The sequence below is a fragment of the Hoplias malabaricus genome, chromosome 3 (assembly GCF_029633855.1).
Source record: "Hoplias malabaricus isolate fHopMal1 chromosome 3, fHopMal1.hap1, whole genome shotgun sequence".
Classification (NCBI taxonomy): domain Eukaryota; kingdom Metazoa; phylum Chordata; class Actinopteri; order Characiformes; family Erythrinidae; genus Hoplias; species Hoplias malabaricus.
The window spans coordinates 28,878,204-28,902,815 of record NC_089802.1 but is presented as its reverse complement, the minus strand read 5'-3'; the positions used below and the strand labels follow the sequence as shown (position 1 = coordinate 28,902,815).

General features: G+C 42.0%; 1 protein-coding gene across 3 annotated transcripts in view; it reads left to right on the top strand.

Annotated features, from left to right (window-relative positions):
• The window catches only part of grid1b (glutamate receptor, ionotropic, delta 1b), a 322,140-nt gene extending 297,969 nt beyond the window's left edge, over positions 1-24,171 (top strand). For 2 of the 3 annotated variants that reach the window (XM_066664930.1, XM_066664932.1), the window contains 9 exons: positions 3,019-3,120; positions 3,238-3,435; positions 3,750-4,080; positions 5,733-5,871; positions 8,888-9,083; positions 10,809-10,975; positions 16,518-16,758; positions 18,365-18,503; positions 22,737-24,171. In XM_066664930.1, coding sequence (XP_066521027.1) covers positions 3,019-3,120; positions 3,238-3,435; positions 3,750-4,080; positions 5,733-5,871; positions 8,888-9,083; positions 10,809-10,975; positions 16,518-16,758; positions 18,365-18,503; positions 22,737-23,134 — 1,911 coding nt within the window. In that variant the 3' untranslated portion in view covers positions 23,135-24,171. The remainder of the gene's footprint in view (positions 1-3,018; positions 3,121-3,237; positions 3,436-3,749; positions 4,081-5,732; positions 5,872-8,887; positions 9,084-10,808; positions 10,976-16,517; positions 16,759-18,364; positions 18,504-22,736) is intronic. The other variant, XM_066664931.1, reaches the window with a different exon arrangement.
• The last annotated feature ends 441 nt before the right edge of the window (positions 24,172-24,612 follow it).

Below are 24,612 nucleotides of genomic sequence, written 5' to 3'. Positions count from 1 at the left end.
CAACAAGATAATGCCAGACCACATTCTGCAGCAATCACAACATCATGGCTATGTAAGTGAAGGATCCGGGTACTGAAATGGCCAGCCTGCAGTCCAGATCTTTCACATATAGAGAACATTTAGTGCATCATAAAGAGGAAGGTGCGACAAAGAAGGCCCAAGATGATTGAACGGTTAGGGGCCTGTATTAGACATGAATGGAAGAGGATTCCTATTTCTAAACTTGAGAAACTGATCTCCTCTGTCCCCAGACGTCTGTTGAGTGTTGTAAGTTGGGATGCCACACAGTGGTAAAAAGTGGCCTTGTCCCAACTTTTTTGGGATTTGTTGACGCCATGAAATTTTGAAACGACATATTTTTCCCTTAAAATGATACATTCTCTTAGTTTAAACTTTTGATCTGTGATTTGTGTTCTATTCTGAATAAAATATTAGATGTTGGCACCTCCACATCATTGCATTCAGTTTTTATTTACAATTTGTTTAGTGTCCCAACTTTTTTGGAATCCGGTTTGTATATTCATAACCGTATCCCAATACTAACCCCACCCTTACTCTAACATCAACCATAAGCCTTACCCTAACCATAACTGACACATTGAGAGCCTTTTCCCAGCGGAGCTAGAATAACTTCCTCCCACAACAGTATACTGCACTTTTCCTGTAATATTTTACTGAGTACGTCAAAGATAGCGGCAAGGTGGCGCAGCAGGTAGTGTCGCAGTCACACAGCTCCAGGGGCCTGGAGGTTGTGGGTTCGATTCCCGCTCCGGGGACTGTCTGTGAGGAGTTGGTGTGTTCTCCCCGTGTCCAGGTGGGTTTCCTCCGGGTGCTCCGGTTTCCTCCCACAGTCCAAAAACACACGTTGCAGGTGGATTGGCGACTCGAAAGTGTGAGTGAATGTGTGTCTGTGTTGCCCTGTGAAGGACTGGCGTCCCCTCCAGGGTGTATTCCCGCCTTGCGCCCGATGATTCCAGGTAGGCTCTGGACCCCCTGCGACCCTAAATTGGATAAGCGGTTACAGATAATGGATGGATGGATGGACGTCAAAGATATCTTGCATGGATTCAGCAAAACCACCACTAGATAAGAGCTCAGTGCTGCTATGACATGTGCTGCTCCTTTTTAATCAAAAAGGCACTCATTTTCTGAGACCATTTTGGGCATAAGGAAGAAATATTTAAGAATGTACACTGATATCTGTTCTAACCTATAGTGCCGTTCCCGTAAAAGAAAGTGTTCACTCTCCCTGTCTCATTACCCCAGCAAAGCCCTTGTGTCTGAGTTATACGTACTTACTGTTAACAAGACAGCTCAAAGGAGAATTCTCACATCATACATGTGCTGCATTCCAATGAGCCTGTGCTTGGCTGTTAATCTGTGTCATTATTACCAGCCGGAGATTAAGCCTCATTATGTCTTGTTTCTGGAGGTGAATTCATAGAGAGCTTAATCTTCCAAATCGGATCATTTAACGGAATGAAGTTATGGAGTTACGTCAACTGCGGGGCACATGCAGGATCGTAACATGGAAAGTGGGAATTGATTTCTCGACATGGATCCCTTTTAATGGGTTAATTGTAATCTCATTAAACTCCATGTCTGATCCGTTTAAAAGTATTTAAGCTTTACGATCCTGACCCCTGACCGGCAAGTTCAGACCCAGTTCCTCAAAAGATGGGACAGTAGGTACAACAGAACTCAAACAGTCACCAAAATTCAATGACAGACCTCATCAGGCTCACTGGGGTTTTATTGTTGTTGTTGTTGTTGTTTGATTTAATTTGTTTGTTTTTCCTATAGTAAAGTGTTATTAGTCTTTAATTTCACAAGTCAGCAAGTCTCCCCCAATCAAACAATCCCATCTGCCTCAAGATGTTGTGGGTGTACATTTGCTTCTTCCAAGACACATGAGGCCAACCCACTGTTTTTAAGGGGATGAAGGGGATGAATGACACCTGAAAACATGTCCCTATCATAAATAATATAATAAGACAAATATAACTAGTATATGAATACAATTCATAAGGAAAACATGGCTAATTCCTACATAACACCTAGCTGCTTTCTGTCTTGACTACCACTTTCACCTACAGTCCTAACTTCTTTAGAATTGAGGATTGTAAATCCAGACCAAACCAGCCTGATCCTTCCATAAACACGTCTCTTCATGCCTGGCATTGTCAAGCACTGATATAGCACCCTGTATTTTACCACTTAGCACTCTGTATGGAGCTCTCAGTCTTCAGTGTCCCAGACTGCCTTCACTCTTTTGCAATTAGACTGCCTGTCATGTCACGACAAAGGAAAAGACACAGAACAATGTAAAACAGTCATGGCTAAAACAGGGGGAAGGACAAGTCAGTGGAGGACAGCATGGATTCCATGGATATTTTGATGTGTGTGTATATATATATATATATATATATATATATATATATATATATATATATATATATATATATATATATATATATATATCCATAGTAACCAGCCAAACATATATACATATTTGCATGAAATAACATGCTGTGTTGTCCATCTGTCATAACCGTACTTTGAATGAATTTTTTCAGAGAAACTAGAAATGGTTTCTTTATTGTCACCAACCAACAAAAGAACAAATTACAGGGAATATTTAATTTGCCTTATTGATGTCAAAATCAACAGTGAAGGACAGGCATGACATGTTATTTTTGAAGCTTTGTGGGTGATGTAGAACACTGTTTTTCACACAGCCAGCTATGCCCAGATGAGAAGAGGGCCCATTTTTTTTATCACTTTGCGCATGGCTAGGAATCTCAGGAAACTATTAGGCAGTTAGCATTCTCTCACAAGTGTGTTAAGTCCAAATTGCTTTTTATTACCAGTGTTCTTACATGGTACGTACATGTATTGAAGGAAGCACCTTGAAGCAACCTTGAAAAATTTAGGTCTGAGGGAATTGAACATGAAGACCCCTAAAGCATACTGTTGGAGCTTTGGTCTGAACATTAGCCTTATGTTTATCTCTTGCAGTTAGCCACATGGGATTCGGTGCATAGCCTCAATGGGAGCTTGAAGGAGAGTCGGATTGAGAATGGCATGCAAGGGGTGACGGTAAAAGTAGTGACCCTCCTGGTGAGACCTGTATTTATTATTCAATTTTAACCAAACTTGGTCCTATATCAATCTTAGCAAACATTGGTTTTGTTAGCCTTTATTCTGTGTGATACAATGCGTGTCTTCTTCCTGAAGGAGGACCCGTTCGTCATGGTGGCGGAGAACATACTCGGACAACCTAAGAAGTACAAAGGCTTCTCCATCGATGTCCTAGATGCTTTGGCCAAGATGCTGGGGTTTAAATATGATATCTATCAGGTGGCAGACAGCAAGTACGGCTTGCAGCTTCCCAATGGCTCATGGAACGGCATGATCGGGGAGCTGATCAACAAGGTGGGTTCTTCTAGCAGACAGTCCCCAGGCTGGCAAGCAAATCCAATATAACATAGTGAGTCTAGGTATTTGGGTATCCCTCTGTTAGCATTTGCAGGTCAATTAGCATGTGGATGCTCCATCTCTTAGGTTCTGGACCTCAATTTGGCATGGGAATCACAGAGGGTAATTAGAAATGCATGCTTAAAGTAGCTGCTGATGCATGCTGCACCTTCTGTCTAATTAATTAGGGATCCTTAAACCAAGACAGGCCTGTCAGGACTCCTCGAGTCCCGCTGGGAATTCTGACTCTGAATCTGTTTCTGTCTCTGCAGAGGGCCGATCTTGCAGTGTCAGCCATCACCATAACTCCAGAGCGGGAGAACGTGGTGGACTTCAGCAAACGTTACCTGGACTACTCTGTAGGGATCCTGATGCGTAAACCAGAAGAAAAGATCAATATCTTCTCACTGTTTGCACCGTTTGACCTCGCAGTCTGGGCCTGCATCGCAGCAGCTATCCCTGTGGTCGGCGTCCTGATCTTCCTGCTGACCCGGATGCAGTCCTTACGCTCCCAGAACCCTCCAGGAACTCACCAGTCTCCTTCCATGTCCAGCTCCTTGCACAGTGCTATATGGATTGTATATGGTGCATTTGTTCAGCAAGGTAACTGAGACAGAATTTGTAATCATTCCTCTGGCAAACCTCCCAGGGTCATACCAGTTTAGCAATGGGTTTACCTAGCATCCAGACATCAGGGCAAGCTTTGGCAAGACAGAAAAGCTTTGCCAGACTGTTTAAGAGTAAGGCATCTGTCCTCTCTGCAAAGATTCTTTCTTCTTTAAAATGCTTGAAGGAATATGTACGCCGGAAGGTCAAGCTGAGTTGAGCAGGAAGCTAACTACCTAATAATGAACAGACTACTGAGTAGATATTTATGATCATTAAGGAGCAATTTCTTAATTATTACTGGTGCACCATCTATGCTGTTTATTTGCAGAGGGCCGATATAGCCGTGCCTTCTCTCAGCAAATTTGTTATTAAAAATCCAAGGGAGATCAGGCTTCCAGCTTCCCGGCTCTTAAAGACATGGCATTGTGGTTTGCTCCTGAATGTGGCACACGTGTAGAACAGTCTAATGTTGTTTAATGCATGTAAGCTGCAAAGGACCGTGCTGGAGGTGCCTTTGAGCTGGGAAAAATAGGAAGCCCTGGGTGTGATCCAAGCAAGGCAAAATGCAGTAAAATGACTAGCTCAGCAAGTGCGGCGTGACGCTCCAGCTGCATCTATTACTGCCTGGCACTCAGCCGCCAAACGCTTTTATGCCAAACAGCCAGTGATTAAATCAGGGGAGGCGCTGTCCCATTAGTCCTTAGTTTGCCACCATCTCGGGCTTTCTGAGAACACAGAGGTGCACAACAAGGCGCAGTGAGGGATCTGATTCAACGCAAGTTTTCGACGTTTATCCTTTTACTGAACTCACTTTGACAGGTGGAATTAGCATGTGTGAGCCAGATAATGAGCTCAGCATAGAGTTTGTGTTTCGCCCTTCACAGCAGTTGTTCCATCTTACTCTAAAGACAAAGGTTAGCTCTTTGGAATTGCATGTTTTTTTTTTTTTGTTTTGTTTTGTTTTTTTTTTTTCCAGAAATTATTCACTGGTGCATGTCTGGGGTGTTATTATCATATTTTGATTTGTTAATTCCCCGCTGCAGGTGGTTTCCTTCTCTGTTGTTGCTCTAGGGCTTTGTTTTGGGAGTTCAGGGCCAGGATTACGTGCATCACTTTTGGATCTGATGGAAATGCACTGAATTAAATTAAACATTTTTTTCAACATATTCTCAACATATTTGAACTTGGGTTCACTAGAATGAACTGAATTGAAGAAAACAATGTAGGCCAGGTGCACCCCAAGTGTTTTTGAAAATTAATCTTCATTTTTGAAGTTTAAAATGATGAAGATTAAAAGCTACAATTGGGCTCTGTATTTTTACAATTTTTTATTTGCCTCTGTCAAGGTTTTATTAGCCACTGCAATGCCATGTACTTTGCAGGCCATTTTACCTTCACAAAATAATAAGTCTCTGATAGAACAACTAGCAACATAGCTAGCATTGAAAATCCCACAACACCAACGCAGTTAGCAGGGAATATGCATCTGCATAGTCCCTAAATACCAATAGAGGTAGCAATGAATGTATGCCTGAATGTTAACATAATCTAATTTGCATATAGCTAAATAGAAGCTTGTAGCTTTGAGCTGTTGTTAGCAACATTAGCATTTTTGCAGAAGATCTAAATGTGCAATCCTTCCCCAGGTGGAGACTCTGTGGTGGGCTCAGTGGCTTTGCGGATTGTAATGGGCAGCTGGTGGCTCTTTACTCTTATCGTGTGCTCGTCCTACACAGCAAACCTGGCGGCCTACCTAACAGTGTCACGCATGGACAACACCATACGGTAGGTGCCCACAGGCTCTGAATTGAAAGATACAAAACTGTCACATATGAACGCAACATATGTGTCTCTTTGACTGTAGATTTTTTTGGAGGGCACCTGGAAGATGTGTTCTGCCTGGGTGCTAGCTGACTGTACTGAAAAGTCACCGTGTGGCCATCTTTGTATGGCTATATGGCATAAATGAATTGAGTGCTAAAACCAATCTGCCTGGACTGAACCTATAGCAGTTAGTCCACTATTAACATGCATCCATATCCAGCTTTTCTCTCACAGCATTTTTAAAACAAGATGGTACGTAGAAAAAGAGGGGAAAAGAAGCATTGTTCAGGTCATCTTTTAATGTGTTATCTTTCATGGTCATTTAAGCTCTCATCCTTCCAGGGTCTTAATTACTTAATGTATTCTTGCTTCAGTTTGGTTTACAACTTCACAATGCTCTTTCAAGAAAAGAGAAGCATGAATTTATTGGGACCACATGTTTAGATCCTTTTGTTGGGCCATTTATTGAAACAAATTGGTCTGCTAGTAGTGGTGTGTTGAACTTCAGAGAGTCTAGACAGTAATTGCCAACCATTTTCGGGTCCCCCCTGTTTCTAAGAGCCTAACATTTTCCTTCAGTCCTCAATGGGTTGGAGCAAATATATGAACTAACCTGGAGGCCTTGGAGACCAGGTAGGGAACGAAACCTAGTAACCATGAGAAAGACAATCCCAATACAAACATTTGTTGGCCATTTCAAGACTTAAGCCCATTTCAAATAATAATAAACCTAATGGAGAAAAGGTTAATTATAACTGCAGGTCCTTGTCTACCCTCTCATTTGTCTGAGGGACAACCACTTTTAAATCTCCCCCTCATGGACTTCAGCTCAGCCTCACCAGGCTAGTTACAGAGATCTTCTTTTGGTTAGCACTTGGCTGTCAAGTCCAGGAGACTGTGGCGACTTGCTGAGACACTGCCTACTGTAAAATATGCCTGAGAGCAACTAGGCGCTCTCCAGGGTGCTCAGAATGTCTGCACGTTGGTGCTTCAGCACCCTGGAGAGGGCCCGGCCGATCTCAGGCATGTTTGCCAGTAGGTAGTGGGCTGCTTATTCTTCGATCTGGTCTTTTCCTTCTCTCCCAGTGGGATCAAATAATGGCTATCTCTCTGTGTGTGTAACACTTGTCAGCTCTTCAGAAGGCTCTCCCATAACTTTCACTATTGCTTTGTTTAATTGTGTCTTTCATTCATTTGTTTGATTCATTGTTTGGCAATTTCAAAGCTTTTGTTTCCTTCACTTAATGAATTTCAGAGTGCGTGAAAACCTCGGCAGGACACCCGGCCTACATTTTCCCTCACCGCCGTGATTTGTGTGGAGCTAATGTGCCGTTCGTCTCCTTCAGGCTTTAATTGCCAGAGCTTTTGTTGTTCCATTATCCACCACCACCACCCCCTCACTTTCCAGGATGATCGGACTGCTCTAGAACCTTCTAAACAGTGCCGTTTTTCTCCCGTCACTCTCCTGTTTTATTGACGGAGGTGCTGTTTTGGAGAAGAGGCCCTGGGGCAGTCTAATCACATTGCTTTCCACAAATTTGGAGAAGTGTATGAGCTGTCCCACTGGGCATACTGTAGAGTTTAAATTCAGTGTTTATGCCAGGTATACTAATCACAGAGCAGGTGGAAGATGGTGGTCTGTGGATAACTATAAATTTAGAGTCCCACAGAGGACATAAGTAGCCCTATCTACTCCATCTTAAAGGAAAACACACCCTAGAGTAGAGTTTAAATAGTCACTGTAGAGTTAACTGCTGCCAGTTATTGACAAGTAGGGAACACTCTGCTGTGATGGAAGGCCATAGTTGTATGTGACACACACACAAACACAAACACAGTTAATTCCATTTGCTTAATTCCATTAGAAATTATTACAGTCGGTGGTAGATGTGCCTGATCTAATACAACATGACCTTCTGGTATGAACCATTACCAAATATTACGTAACATTACCACAAATGATTATGTCTATGATTAGTTTGTAGTTCCACCGTGCTGTATATTTACAACATGGCCAACTTGGTCGAAACGTTCTTGTCTCACACCTTTTCCAACTGGCATTTGACTTTCTTTTCCCCATCACTGTCACACCATGCTCATAATCCCGCTGTGTCCTGGCCTGCTTAGATTTGTTAGATGACCCACCCTCCCATTGTGAGTCCAGATGAGGCCCAGCGCCTTCTTTGTTGCTCTACATGTGTCTGGATTTCTTTCACGTCCTGTTGATCAATGCTGCATGACTCAGCCCTCGCTCTCTGTTCCTCCTGAATCTAAATCTGGAGCTGACCAGAGGAGAGGGTGAAGGTGTGGATTTAGCTCATGGTGCTGATATTTTGTGGCATGTGAATGGCATTTTCTGCCTGTCAGCTTCAACATAAAACATTTTCATCACACATATCTGACACTGATATGGCACCTGAGGTGTGTAGGCCACTGTGAGAAGTTGGTGAACACACACTTTGAATGGAGATGTTCAAGAAGTGCTTTGTACCTCACATGCAGGTGTCTTAGTTTTCTGTGAAGGTGTAAATGAATTCAGAGGTCATCAACCCAGTGCTGACCCAATGCTTTATGGTTTCTTCAGCAGGCGACAAAAAAAAAGGAGGAAGGAAAAGCTGAACAACAGAATCCTTTTCATCCATGGCTTGGTATTTATGCTGATGCTTTGTGCTTTAGTATTTTCTGTGACTTTTTTTCTGTCTAGCTGACCTTCTTTTACAAAAGCCAGTACATTGCACAGTGTCCTTCTTGGCTTGCTGCTCCACACCTCCTTCATAACCAGGCCTTGACCATATTCTCAACATTTCCTCAAACTTTTGGGGTTACCTTGGTTGCTTATTCCTTCCCTCTTCCCACTACGTATGTAGGTTAGCGTCCCAAAGACAAGGTTGTGAGAGTGAGTTATTCTGGCCTTGTCCCACTGTGTTCCTAGAGTACTCATGTAATCATGTCTCCACTTTCTCTTTCTCTTGTACAGGACGTTTCAGGACTTGGCGAGACAGATGGACTTGGATTATGGTACAGTACGGGACTCAGCAGTGTATGATTATTTCCGGGCCAAAGGCACAAACCCCCTGGAGCAGGACAGCACTTATGCTGAGCTGTGGAGGACCATCAGCAAGAACAACGGCCAGGACTATTCTGTGTCCAGCCCCTCAGAGGGCATCCGCAAGGTATTTGTCATTGCCTGGAAGGTCTCGCCAAAACATCACCATAAAACTTCCACAAAACCTACATGGTTGAGTAAAATGTGAATAGAGGACATGGTTCTAGGAGTGAAAACTGATGGGTCGTAGTGGATGTGGCTATGACCACTATGGATTAGGCAGAAGCAGAACTACTGCCCTGTGTATGTGGTTATGATCCTAATATTACACACCTAGCTACAGCTGCAGTTATTTTATAACTGATTAGTAACAGCTAGGAAACTTACAACTTGCTACTATATCATTAAGTTATGTATATTATGTTATTACCTACTTATTACTGGCCTAAATTGTAAAGGCCAACTGCAGTGCGGTATCATTATTTTTATATCTACATTATTCTCCATGATGAATGCAGAACACAAACTGGAGATTAGGAAGCATTTGTCCTGTCGCCTTTTTAACAACTCTGTTATGACATGTCAACAAACCCAAGCAGTGCCCAAGCAAATACACTCAGCTTCCCAAACACTGTGGCATGTTTGCTTGGTTACATCAGTTAATCTCCAGAAAACCAGGAGCCAAATTCATGCACCTCAAATGTTTAACTAATTCCCTAAGCTAATTATTGTGAGCAACACTTACAATATTTCAACGCATCCATGGAGACTTTTACCAAGGCACAGAATTTACAGAATGATGCCCCTTCCTTTTCCAAAACATAATATTTTCAATCACGAGTTGTACACAAAGGCTGCTAATGTGACACCAGCTGCTTTTGATTCAAACAATGGCTAGTTGTGCTCTTTGTTCAAGGGAGCGAACAAGAAAACAAAGTAGTTAATGATGACAAACACAGAGGAAGAAGCAAAGAAACTTAGTTAGGGTTATTTTTCTGTGGCGTCATGTAATGAGTTTGAATAGTGGAGTCCTTACTCTCATTGTTCTGATCTGAGAGCGTCTGCAGCTTAATAAGATTCTAGTAGGAACTTTTTATTTTCTCTGATGAGCAGCTTAACACGTTAATCATTTCAGTGGTATTCCACCACCTCAGTCCCTATGGCTGGAACACCGTATAGTCAATACTTAAAATGTCTCCTTCAGTAGCTGAAAAGAAGCTCTAAGTATGTGACTGGTAGGGATCATCTCAGTCCAGAGGCAGTGATGAAATTTTAATTTCTGAAATCAGCATTTTTATTAAAAATACAGGCTACAAAATGGTTCCTAGTAGAATGCATATACTTTTTAGTAACGCTGATAATTCATATGTCATATACTCGAGGGCATTCTTAATTAACAGTGTTAACGTATAAACTCTGTGTCTGGTGAGATTAGACATTCCACTTGTAGTCCAATCATAGTCCAATAAATCTCCTAAAATTGCAACTTTAAAGAAGAAGTGAAAAAAACCTTCTTAACTCTCAATGAAACTCAATGTAAAAAGATTTTATTCCAAGTTGTTTTGGAGCATCTCTATTGGTCCGTTCAACATGAAATTTCCACACAATGTGAAGGAAAGCTGCTGTGTTTCAGTGATGCAGTAAACTTTTTTAATTGGACAGTGACGACATGGAAAGTGATAAAAACAAGGGTTGTTCAAAAATGAAAACGGTGGGACTACTAACAAACATTATAACTCTGGCTTTTAGAGGCATGGCACTTTTCAATCATCCAAATCATTGAATTTTGGGAATGTTGTTGAGAATACCAGTGTTAGATGTGGTTATAACATGACGGTGTTTGCTTCCACAGGCAAAGAAAGGACCCTATGCATTTCTGTGGGACATGGCAGTTGTGGAGTACGCTGCACTGACAGACGATGACTGTACAGTCACCGTGGCCGGCAACAGCATGAGCAGTAAGGGCTATGGGATCGCCCTCCAGCACGGCAGCCCCTACAGAGACCTCTTCTCCCAGAAGTAAATATATACACTGTAATATAATAATAAGAATAAGAATAATCTAACCTGAATTTGCCATTCAAAGAGCACTTTGCTGAATGCCATTAGAAACGTCCTAGGTCTCCCTCCAATACTCGCTGTTTCAGCATTGTTCCTGTGCATGCTTTCTCTGTTTCCAATATTCACCCATCATTTCTACAAACTGGATTCCAAAAAAGTTGAGACACTAAACAAATTGTGAATAAAAACTGAATGCAATGATGTGGAGGTGCCAACATCTAATATTTTATTCAGAATAGAACACAAATCACAGATCAAAAGTTTAAACTGAGAGAATGTATCATTTTAAGGGAAAAATACGTTGTTTCAAAATTTCATGGCGTCAACAAATCCCAAAAAAGTTGGGACAAGGCCATTTTTTATCACTGTGTGGCATCCCCCCTTCTTCTTACAACACTCAACATACGTCTGGGGACAGAGGAGACCAGTTTCTCAAGTTTAGAAATAGGAATGCTCTCCCATTCATGTCTAATACAGGCCTCTAACTGTTCAATCATCTTGGGCCTTCTTTGTCACACCTTCCTCTTTATGATGCACCAAATGTTCTCTATAGGTGAAAGATCTGGACTGCAGGCTGGCCATTTCAGTACCCGGATCCTTCTCCTACATAGCCATGATGTTGTGATTGCTGCAGAATGTGGTCTGGCATTATCTTGTTGAAAAATGCAGGGTCTTCCCTGAAAGAGATGACGTCTAGATGGGAGCATATGTTGTTCTAGAACCTGAACATAGTTCTCTGCATTAATGGTGACTTTCCAGACATGCAAGCTGCCCATGCCACAAGCACTCATGCAACCCCATACCATCAGTGATGCAGGCTTCTGAACGGAGCGTTGATAACAACTTGGGTTATCCTTGTCCTCTCTGGTCCGGATGACATGGCGTCCTAGTGTTCCATAAAGAACTTCAAATCGTGACTCATCTGACCACAGAACAGTCTTCCATTTTGCCACACTCCATTTTAAAAGACCCAGAGCCCAGTGCAAACGTCTGAGCTTGTGGAGCTTGCTTAGAAATGGCTTCCTCTTTGCACTGTAGAGTTTCAGCTGGCAACGGCGGATGGCGCGGTGGATTGTGTTCACTGACAATGCTTTCTGGAAGTATTCCTGAGCCCATTCTGTTATTTCCTTGACAGTGGCATTCCTGTTTGAGGTGCAGTGACGTTTAAGGGCCCGGAGATCACGAGCATCCAGTAGAGTTTTACGGCCTTGACCCTTATGCACAGCAATTGTTCCAGATTCTCTGAATCTTTTGATGATGTTATGCAAGGTTCATGATGATAACTTAAAAGTTTGCTATTTTACGCTGGGTAACACCATTCTGGTATTGCTGCACTATCTTCTGCGCAACAATGGTGGAATTGGTGATCCTCTTACCATCTTGGCTTCAGAGAGACACTGACACTCCGAGAAGCTCTTTTTACACCCAATCATGTTGTCAATTGACATAATTAGTGTTAATTGGTCTTCCAGCTGTTCGTTATAGGCTCAATTTCCTTTTTCCAGCCACTTATTGTTACTTGTCCCAACTTTTTTGGGATTTGTTGACACTGTGAAATTTTGAGTCAACATATTTTTCCTTTAAAATGTTACATTTACTCAGATTAAACTTTTGATCTGTCATCTATGTTCTATTACGAATTAAATATTTACATTTGCCATCTCCACATCATTGCATTCAGTTTTTATTCACAATTTGTTAAGTGTCCCTTTTTTTGGAATCCGGTTTGTATTTTATAAAGAGACCGTCTGTGAGGAGTTGGTGTGTTCTCCCCGTGTCCGCGTGGGTTTCCTCCGGGTGCTCCGGTTTCCTCCCACAGTCCAAAAACACACGTTGCAGGTGGATTGGCGACTCGAAAGTGTCCGTAGGTGTGAGTGTGTGAGTGAATGTGTGTGTGTCTGTGTTGCCCTGTGAAGGACTGGCGTCCCCTCCAGGGTGTATTCCCGCCTTGCGCCCGATGATTCCAGGTAGGCTCTGGACTCCCCGCGACCCTAAATTGGATAAGCGGTTACAGATAATGGATGGATTTTATAAAGAATCATCAGTGATCTACAGGTGATTTAAAGTTTAGAGGAGGATGTGTGTAAGTTATATGCAAGTATTTTATCTCCATTTTACTGTTGTAATATTTCTGTCTTTAAATTTTTCCCAGTTCACTGGTAAACAAGATCAGTTGCATTTAGACAACAGCTCTGATTGTCCAGGGGCGGCGGGTGGCCTTGAAGTCACCTTTTTAATTACCAGCATGGGATTGGGCTTAGAGGATTTTAGAGAAGCTCTGGGAGTGGAAGAGTTCTCACTACGGATTTTTACAACGCTCAGGGAAAACATGTGACATGCTAGCAAATGACTTGCGTTACTGCATCTCAATGGGAATGCTGTACTCAAGCAACAGATGGGAGAAGAGGCTTAAAATAGTCACTTCTTTATAGCGTTTGACACATGCGATCATAACCAAGCTCTTGTTAGCCTGGGTTACACAGGTAGGTTGAAAGGGAATGACAGTGAAGGTATGGATATGTTATCAACTAGCTCCACTTTTCATTAAGTGCAGAGCTTTGTTCCATTAGTTGCAGTTTCATGGGCCCCATTTTTACCCATTACAAATTGATCCCTTTGCGAACATAACAGATGCGGGAAGATTATCCAAATCTCCACATAATCACTCGTAACCAATTAAGGCTGCATAATCATATCGCTTTCTGCATTTGAAGAAGCAGGAGAGTCATCCTCGTCCTGCTCGCCTGCCTTCTCACGTATCCCATATCGATCCGTCCAGAATATCCCAGCCTGACTCAACAGCTCGCAACAACGGGCCGCATGCGATTACCGTGCAGCCTAAGCTTATGTAACTCTCCCAGGTCTGCACCGGAGTCTTAATGATTGCCAGGCTTCTCAGTCAGTGCAACCCCCACAGGTTCTTACCCAATTACTCCTTCAAAATGTTGGAAGGAGCACTTTTGTGACTGTCCGCAATGACTGGACATGCCTAAGAATAGGTCGTTTCATCACAGCAATGAGACCTAGTGCTGCAGAGTGCTAAGACCTTGACTACAGTCAGGCTTCAACTGTTTGAAGTAATGGTGTGATTTCAGATGGATTACGTCATGATGTTTGAAAGGTGGACAACGGTGAAAGTCTGAATCACTGCTCTTTAGTTTGTGATTCTGGAATGAAGATCTTTGAGTTGTAGCAGGTGTAGAGTTAGTAGTGGGTTCGCCAACGAAAAAAGTACATCTTTATTTCAGAGCATCTTAAACCATGGCAGCTGCATTTTTGAGACAGCTGCGAGAACATTACAAGATTATTAAAGGTATTATTAGATTTTCTTTTACTTGACATTGACCTTCCCTGAGTATAATATCCTTATGGTCACTGGGAGTACCACAGGTTCATTTGCACTGCCACAGATCCAGCCCCACTGTGCCCTAAAGAACTCTGCCACTCAGAAACGGAAATGAAGCAAGCGAATGCCTTTGACCCTGTGGAACCCCGAACCACAGACTGAAGCACTAACAGCCGATGAAATTCAGAAACATCCCACGTCTACAGACTTGATTGTTGACTCGAAGGATGTCTCTTGAGTCCAAGGCATGTCCTCAGTTAAGGGCTAGTTTGGAGATGCCCTTGCCAAGTTAGTCACCTGTGTTAGTGCTAACAGACCTTCTTATAATTATAAACCACATCATCTACATATACATTTTCGCAAATCGTTGATGACTAAGTTGCTATGAGGAATGGCAACCACCACTAAGCATATTATTTACATCTTAGCATTAACCCAGACTTAGGGCCATTGCTATGTTCACTAACACTGTCAGCAGCAAACCGAACGCTCTCAAACTTTAATGCCATTCTCATCAACTATATCATAGTATTTAAGTAGATTTAAAGAGGTGAGTTTCCAGAGCAGCTCAAGCTACATGCTAACTCCCTGGGGGCCAGCTGCGAGGAAGCTCTGGGGCTAATAGGCCCATAAAGCAGCATGTCATCTTCGCTAGAGAGGGGGATTCATCTTACTTTGCCCATCTCTCTCACACACCATCATCCTCCATTCCCATCCTGCTCCCATTTATCTTGGGCTCTCTCGCAAGGTGCACCGTGTGCCTCTTTTCATCCCGGAAATTGCGGTGGCTTTGTGGCTTGCCCACGGGGGTGGTTGGGTGGTGGTAATGGTGGCATCTCTCTGCCTTCCTCCAACCTCTAATTAAACATTTCCTCACATTCCTCTCCCATGTTTGTTTCATTTTTTTCCATTTCTGTCAGTGAGCGACCACAAAAAAGTTGACATTTAATTAAGCCAGCAGAGGGATTAAATGCTTCTGAAGAGCGTAATGCCGTCACGTCAGGTTCCAAATGCCGGTTTTATGCAGTGTCCCTTGAGGACAAAGAGTGTGTTACGTTGTAACATCAAACACTGTTCTTACAGTAGCACAGTCTTTCATAGAGCTGAGGTGTATTAAGGAAGAGAACAGTATGTGGATTTAATGAAAGACCTTTGATAAGACTTAAAATGTCAATGTCTAATAAAGTAGTGCCTAGTCTTATATATAAAACCTTGCTCCTCAGGTGAAGTACGTAATTAGCCATCTTGTTTTAGCACACAGGACTCTCTACTACATTGTACTGCACTGTATGTGTACAAACACTCAAAGTACAGCAGTTTTGCGGTCTAATTGTGGAGCTTGAAAGAGCCACACCCACTTCTCCACATTAATGAAATCTGTGGCATGCTTTAGTCAAAACACCACAAGGATAAGACCCCACAGCAGCATTCTTCCCCTATCTAAACAGCCCAATTCAGAATGCCTGCTTTCAGCGTCTGTTCCTTTAAATGATAATGAGCTGCTCGCTTTTCACCCTGACCCCGAGCACACAGCAGTGAGGAGCGAGGAGCAGAAGCTCTGGTTTTTAGATGTTTTTGCTCTGTTCTCTTTCTTCTCCTTTCTCTGTTTTTACTCAGTGCTCTTATTTCTCCACACTCGTTGTGTCTATCTTGCCATGCGGGTCCAGCGCTGTAATTGGACAGACTCAGACGAGGGGGCGGGACAATTCTGAAGTCTCTGCACTTTGACATCAGAAGCGTAGCAGAATCAGAACATCTCAATTTATCCTGTGTTTGCTGACCTTGAGCACACAGAAAAATGACTGGGGGGTCTTGTTTGACAGTGTGTGGGTTGTTGGGCTTCAGATTTCTACATTAATGTGCGCATGCAGTCATTGCAAAATGCAGAATCCTTTTTGCACCAAAAGTCAGGGATGAAAGTACAAGGTCCCCAATAAATTATAATATAATATCACTCATAACCTGATGCTGTCTGAGCAAACTTACTAGTCCTGGCAAACAGTGCTTCACTACAAAGTGGCATAGTATAATGTCCTTCTGAATTCTGGTCCTAACCTGATGCTGGAACATTAAAATCTGTTTTCTCACTTTGTTGTGTAACAGGACATGTCTAGAGCTTCGGTCACTCAGTAGTTCAATACCTTTCTCTTACAGGATCCTGGAGCTGCAGGAGAAAGGTGACCTGGACGTGCTGAAGCAGAAGTGGTGGCCTCGTTCAGGCCGCTGTGACCTGAGCGGTCACTGGGGGTCTCAGCCCGATGGCCGCTCGCTCAAGCTGCACAGCTTTGCCGGTGTCTTCTGCATCCTGGCTGCCGGGCTGGTGCTGGCTTGCCTGGTGGCCGCCCTGGAGATGTGGTGGAGCAGCAACCGTTGCCGGCAAGAGCAGCCCAAAGAGGTGACCGAGCACAGGGCCAGGAGGCCCGCGCAGGGCGACGACACTGCCACACTCTACTTTAAGGATCCAGCCGCAGACGCGAGCCCAGACTTAGTCGAGCTCCAGTACACTCAGTTATAGGTGTGCTCTGCTGAAATCAAAATTGGTCCCTTTATCTTAAACAGATAATAGACATAAGATTTAGGCCATTTACACTTTTTTTTTTTTTTGCATCCATCCCACCTCTCTACTTAACCAAGCACAGGGAAAGAGCGTCTATACTCTTTACTAATACAAGGTTATCTTATTTGTTATTGGGGTTTGGGTGAAATTATACCACTCTGAATACGTATCGATAGAGTTTATCATAGCTAGGACCTTACAAGATTATAACTGCGCTGTAATGGATCTTTTTTAGTCACAATTCTCAAGTTTCAACTACTATATCTGTCTTTTTTGTCCATATCATGACTATAGCAGACTTCCATTTGCCTTGCCAGCTTTTACATGAGTGAACTGCCTCTAAAAAAAGAGCAGGAGTTGTACAACATCTTCCAAATCCCAATAACTGAAAAGTAAATTCACTAATATGGAATATAGATTTGTTTAAAGACAAACAAAACAAATCTTTTCAAATATTGAACCAAAAAATTTGTATTGAAGAAAAAAAAATATTGGAAAACATATTGAAGGAAAAAAATGTGTGTCCCAAGCATAACTTGCAAACAAATGATTTGTGTGATGGTGTGTAATGGCGCAAACTATTGGTCTTATAATAATTGGATGATACATTCATGCTCGATTTGTTTACACTTCTCCATTGTTTGCTTTGTGTAGTGCCCTCACTGAACGTCTGAATCACTGAGCTGTCACTCTTGAGCGAGAAAGCAGCGGCGTCCGACTGATCAGTGAGCAACTGGAACTGTGGGAACTGGAAAACAAAAATCATTTCACAATTGATTTGTTTGCAAATTCTGATTCCATATTCTGGGAAGCTCCATGGTCTTGGAGCTCTCCCCAAAGTAAAACAGGGCCTTTTTCCATCTTCCATTTTTTTTTTTTTTTTTTTTTTTTTTTTTTTTTTACAAAGGCTTTATTTAGTTCCATCACTGACACGTTATATTTAGCAAATAAAAATGGTAGCTTTGCTCATCTGCTTACCTCTGAACTCAGCAAGGAGCAGGTTTTCCACTCTCTCGCCTCACTTTACGATGAATCCGAAGCCGTTCAAATGTGCATTCAATCCCCTCCGTCTCAACATAATCCAAAGTGCATGCGAAAGACTGGGAAGGCTTAACGTGGATCCATAAACTAAAGTGTGAGCAAAGAGGATGCTTGCATGGGTCTGTGTGTTCAGTAACCACCCCATCCCCTCCCCCCACCCCCCCCCCCCCACCCCCCCAAAAAAAAATAGAGCCAAAAACAAAAAAACAAAACAGATAAATAATTAAATAAATAAACGCAATCTTAAATCAGAACCCAAGAGTCATTACTCCCAGCAATCCAAGCGTCTGACATCTCATTTTATTTGCAATTCTATGTCATTGGTGACCAGTTTGAATTTCTCTTTACTATTCTTTTATTTTTTATTTTCTTTCTTTCTCGATATGTTTATGATCTCGTGCAGGTTACTAAGGATTACAGAGTGGGAAGGGTTTCAGATCCATTGAGATATAATGATATTTCTACTGCTTCATCGGAGGGGAGGAAGGACATTTGGACAGAGAGAGAGAGAGACTGGGATGAAGCAGAGGCTATTGACACAGGTCAGAATAGAGCTCGTAAGATCTGACACGTTGCTGCGTGCTGTCCGAAGGGGCCGACTGGGAATGGCGGGGGGTGGGGGTCTTCAATGGGAGGGAAGAGAATTGGGGTTATTAGAAATGTCTAGGGAACATCTAACACTAGCCATTTTGTTTGCTTCTAGTTTCTTACAGTTTCTTTTCTTAGGTTCTGTTCTGTTTCTGTCTTCTTGTACTACTTTAATTTACAGTCCAATAAATTGTAGGGAAAATTCTAGAAGGGCATAACTGTTTTGGGAGAGGTCCAACATGGTCAAACAGATTTACACAGTGCCAATACGACCTATGTTAAATGGTAATACATTTTTTAGAGTTTTGAAGGCTACATGACAACTACATTAGCCCTTAATGAACACGGACACAAACATTTATAAATAAAACTTATTCCATTTGACTTTAAAACATGTCATGAATTTTAATCAAAATTTAAACAACTGTAATGACATTATATTTGTCTTCACTGGTCCAGTTTATTTGAATGAGAATTGATAAAATGTTATATGAAGAATTAGAATCACTATTTTGCCCAATCCGTGCAGAGAAACACACATTTACACACACACTAGTGAACACCAGGGGCAGTGCCCGGAGCGGTGGGCAGCCCTGGCCACAGCACTCTGGAAGCATTTAGGGGTTTGGTGCCTTGCTCAAGGGCACTTCAGTCATGACCTACCGGCTCTGGGGTTCAAACCAGCAACCTTCCGGTTCCATGCCCTAATCACCAGGCCACGACTGCCCTGTAGGGACTCACTTTCCTTAAGGTCCAACAAAAACCTGTCATCCAAAGTGACCAAATTACCAAAATTAATGGAAAAGAACTGCAAAGTCAGTTCATAGTTTGGCATCAAAGTTGACAAACGTTGCCTTTATGAGAGTTGCCTATTGGAATAGGCATTTATAAATGTTTGTGTGTTATAATGTTTGTCTGTTGTCATGAAGGGCTTATGTAGTTGTCATGTAACCTTCAATAAGGACCATTAAACAATGTCTATGTCACCCCACCTCAGAAAATATCAAAGTGATGTAAGCTAATGCCAGGAAATCATATAGATTTTGTGTCAGCTTGACATCAACACCAACAAACATAATCTTTGGGCACAAGACGCTATTGAAAAAGAAGTGTTTATGAAGGGTTCTGTAGGACCATGTGAAGGGACAAGGAGAGATCTGGACCCACTGTGTCCTTGATCAGGAGGAAATGATTATTGAAAAAGAGTGAATAATTATTCTATGACTATAGCAGGTATTTACCTCTCACCTATAGAAGTTTCCAGTTTACTTCTCACTGAATCTAGCTTTTCTTCAGCTACACCAAGAAACCTTCAGGCTTCATACATTTATCTGATACTTACCTGTATATTGATACTCAGAAAATAGCTCAAATTACTTACACATAATATTTAGCCAGTACTTTGGTGTTTGTACCACACTAAGGGCTGTAAAACAAAGTGTTACTTCATCTAGTAGTCAGTCTCATCCTGGATGTCTTCCCAGGCATCGTGCTAGGATCTAGACCTTCACGACATGTAGATTAAATTCAGCTGATTTGGTTATACATTGATGAAATGACTACAGTGGAACTAATCCGATATTAAGATGCCATCCTACTCAGTCATATGACAGGCCAGATGGATTTCATTCTCCGTTTTAAAATCAGGAATGAAATTAAATTTTGTCTTATTAAAAGCAGATGCAGATTAATCAGAGACGTTTATTCCTGTCAGCGTCCTGCTAATGCAACAAGATTATAAATATATCCCAGTTAGGCTGCTACAAATGTATCTATCTATATACAGAGCTTGTTTAAAAATTAAACAACTTACAGTGACCATTTACTAAAATCCAAACATGCAAGGGTCAGTACAGTGACCTGCAAGTTGAATGTTTTTCCGTGCCTTTTCCAGGCCAGAAGCGGTAGGTCAGTGGAGAGTACGTGAAAGCCAGTAACTTGAAGCATGAAGTACTACTCACTCCACAACATGGACATTTATTAAAAACCCCTACCAACTATGTCCAATAACTGGTAACTTTATTAGAAACCCCTATGTCATACCTACACTTACTAACTCCAACAGCTTTAGCTCTCCCTGCCCTACCTCTTTCAACACAGTTCCTGCGGCCTCTAACAGCCAGGCAGACAGTATTAGTTCAGTGGACCATTCTCTTAAAACAGCAACTGTTTACTCCCCTCCAAGAAGAGGGTATTCTAATGAGTGGACCACCTGAGTGCAACTAGAAGTGCTCTAAACTGGACAGCGTTCAAGATAATTAGGTTCAACCCGTTGATATGCCTTTGTTGACCTAGACGGCTTATTATCTCGGAAGAAAACATATGGGGAAAAGTTGATGACTGTGCTCAAGCGTGAAACAGCACGTGGGCTTTCAGGATACTGCATCATGAGTGACAATTTGATATGAAGAGGCAGCATAATGCAGCATAATGATCTGATTAAGCTATATTAAACCAGTAGCTGGTCATTAACCAGCTGCTGACCGTTGTGACCTGTTAAAAATCACAGTGGCTAGCAACCAATCATCTCTAAACAAGAACAAATTCTTATTCTAGAGTAAAATCTATAACATTTTCACCTTCAAAGTTGTTAACTGATGCAACTGCAACTTAATAAACACCTGGTAAATACTTACATTTAAAAGGTTTGAATTGGACCCAGTTATTGCTTAATAAGCAAGTAATAAACAGTTAAATACCAATTAAAAACTGTTGTTAAGTGTTGCCCCCCCTCTCCCAACACCGTTTCCAGACAAAAGATGATATATCTAGCAACTTTTGAAAGATGTACATCAAAAATATGATATTTAATATGTGCATTATGTGATAAGAACCTAATTATTGATTAATATATTAGAAATAAATGGTTAATTTCCAGCTACTGGTTTAGCAATAGCATCATGACCATTACAGTGTTCTTTAGAGTTACAGCATCACACTGTACCAGAGTATTGCCTCATTATTTCACGTCCTCGAATCAGACAGGCCTTAATTAGACACTGTGCCTGAGAAAATCCTGAAAAGCCAACTGAGTCATAGGAGCTTTTCGCTGGGCTCTTGCATTTCCATGTCTCGGGACTTAGAAAACAGAAGACGTCATCCCCTTCCTGCTGCCGTTAGATAAGCCGAACAGAATTATTTTGATCAGACATGTTAAGAATCACTCTTTAATCAAGGTGATCGTGGCTGACTAATTTCCCCATTGCAGTTGTTTTGTTATCACTATCCCTAAGCCTAACTCCCACACTCACCCCCACCCCACCACCCCACAGTGTAAGCTGTAATTCTGGCTCTGTGGTGCTTTAATACCACTGTTTAAGGATGCTTTCTCTGCTCTAGGAGACACTAACAGAAAGGATCATGTCAATCCGGATAACCCCTGGAGTCAAACTGCATGGCGTTTGTAAAAGTTTGGAATTCTTTAGTCCAGCCCTGGTCCTGGAGTATGGCATATGTCCTGTATGTTTCACTAAAGTATAAGATAACCATATCTTAACAAGTGGAATAATTGTAAATCAAATCTATATTTAAGTTTTCTTAAGATATGAAACTATCATAAGAATATTGTTAGACCAGTGGTGTACTCTGTAGTCTTTACTTGTTACTAGAACATTTATCAAGTTAAATGACTTATAAGCCTTATACATGTGTTATTCGCTTTTTATGAAGGTGTTATAAAGTACCTGTGTAGGCACCTTTCAAAGGATGTTAGTGAAAGTCCTTGAACAGTTTCTTTAATGGACCACAGTGGCTTAAAACACTGGGGAATTGTAAACAGTAGTCAATTTTTGGAATGGGTGAATGCTAGGTTGTCAACAACATGTCTCCAATAGCCATAACTCATAATAATCTTTCAGATGGAATATTTTCCAAATTACAACTTTGTCTCATGCAGTTTGGTTCCAGTGTTCTCCCCGTTTGACCTGCACATTGACATGTTTAAGACTGGCCAAATTTGATTTCAAGGTGCACATTCTATACCATCCTCTCGGTCAAACCTTATCCTTCCCAGGACCAGATTTCTGATTTGCCATTTATTAAGGACCATTTTAAAATGAAATGAATTGCATGGAGCTTCAGAAAACACAACAAACAAAAGAAAGAAAACAAAGCCGCTGTCCGGCAGGACCAGCCGATCTCAGCCTCTCTGTTCCTCCCTCTCTTCCCCCCTCTTCTCTCTTCCCCAGGACAAGGAGGTGAATCTGGAGCAGGTGCATCGGCGTATGAACAGTCTTATGGACGAGGACATGGCGCACAAGCAGATCCCCGGCCCGTCTATCGAGATCTCTGCCCTGGACATCGGCAGCATGCAGGCCAGTCAGGCTCGGGAGGCTGGCCGGGACTTCCCGGGCTCGGCTCTGTCCGTGAGCACCTTCCTGCCGGAGCAGGGTCATGGGGTGGGCCGAACGCTGGTGCCGGGGTCTGGCAACACACTGCCCCTGCCGCTCAGCAGCTCCACCATGCCCTCCATCCAATGCAAACACAGGGCTCCCAACGGGGGGCTCTTCCGGCAGAGCCCCGGCAAGACCCCCCTGCCAATGTCCTACCAACCGGTTCCAGGAGGACCCATCCCCGAAGCCATTGAGCCCACCCACAGCACGTCCATCTGAGGCTTTTTTTTTTTCCCATTCTCAAAGATCACTGGACAAGACCATGGGGACAGGGTGGAAGGGTTGGGGAGGTGGTGACACTGGGGCTGATTAAGGGTCGGGGAAAGGTCCAGGGCTTATCACCTGTAAAAAAAAGTGTTACCAAGAAAAGTAGAGATTTTTAATACACAACCTGAGATTTTCAAAAATGACAAACACAAAAACAACAAAAAAACAAATAAACAACAAAAAACACACACACAAAAACAGCAGTGGGAAGCCGAGCCCCTTTTGTCCTGTACATATTTGTAAATAAGAAAGTAAAAAAGAGAGCGAAGTGAGTCTAAAGTGTATTTTGAATATTCTCAATTTTTGAAGTTGAGTTACAAAAAAATGAAAATGCTGAAAAAAAAACTTGAAAAAAGCCCTGAAAACAAACCATAACAACGACAACAACAAACAAAAACGGAAAAGACTGGTAAAAAAACGACTGTTTGAATGGCTTTGTAAATTTTTGTTCTCTATGGCTACAGACGCAAAATTCATTGTGATTGTTTTCTAAGTGCCGAAATAAAAAAAAGATGTCTCTCCACAGTTTGTTACTAGATCATCAAACACATTCTGCGTCTTCCTGGTTTTGTTTGTTAGTTTGTAATTGATTGTTTTTAACCACAATCCCAGTCCTTCTTTAGTCTGTTTTTGGTGTCTCTGACGTTGCACCATTTGCTTTTTGGTTCTGTTGCTTTTTCCTGTTGTCCCTGCTGGGCAGCCATGGCAGTTTATGTCATTGGCATCATGTTTGTGGTCGAAGGCTCAGAAGAATATTTCTGGGTGGCCCACTACTGTTCTTAAACATCAGCACAGGACACCACTCTGAGGTCTGGATGACCAGGTGTTGGCCATCCTTCGTCCGGTGGAGTAAAAAAAAAAAATCACATAATTTTAAGTAATTTTCTCTACATGCGTCATCTGGTCTAGTGTGGTCTGTGTGGAAAATGTTATTTTATACCTGAAGATCTACAAGATATAGATATTTTCCTGTACAGAATTGAGAGATGCTAGGGTTATGTTTCTAGAGATATACTGAATAGAAAATTATATATATATATATATATATATATATATATATATATATATATATATATATATATATACATATATATATATATATATATATATATATGACAAGAGATGTGTGATTATTTTTAAGAATATATATATATAATGAGGTCAGGAGATGGATGGAAACAAACTAGGTCTTTACACATCCAGCCTATTCCTTGTTTCCTTTCTTTCCCGTCCCCTGTCTAACAAGTATGTTGTATGTTATCGAAGTCTGTGGTGTGCGCAATCACTGTTATTTCACCTCAGGAAAACAGCACTGGTTTCCACCTTCTGACCACACTCCAACTGTCTTCCCAGACCTCCTCATATTCCAAACACCCCACAGTGCCACCAAGAAGACACTCATCTT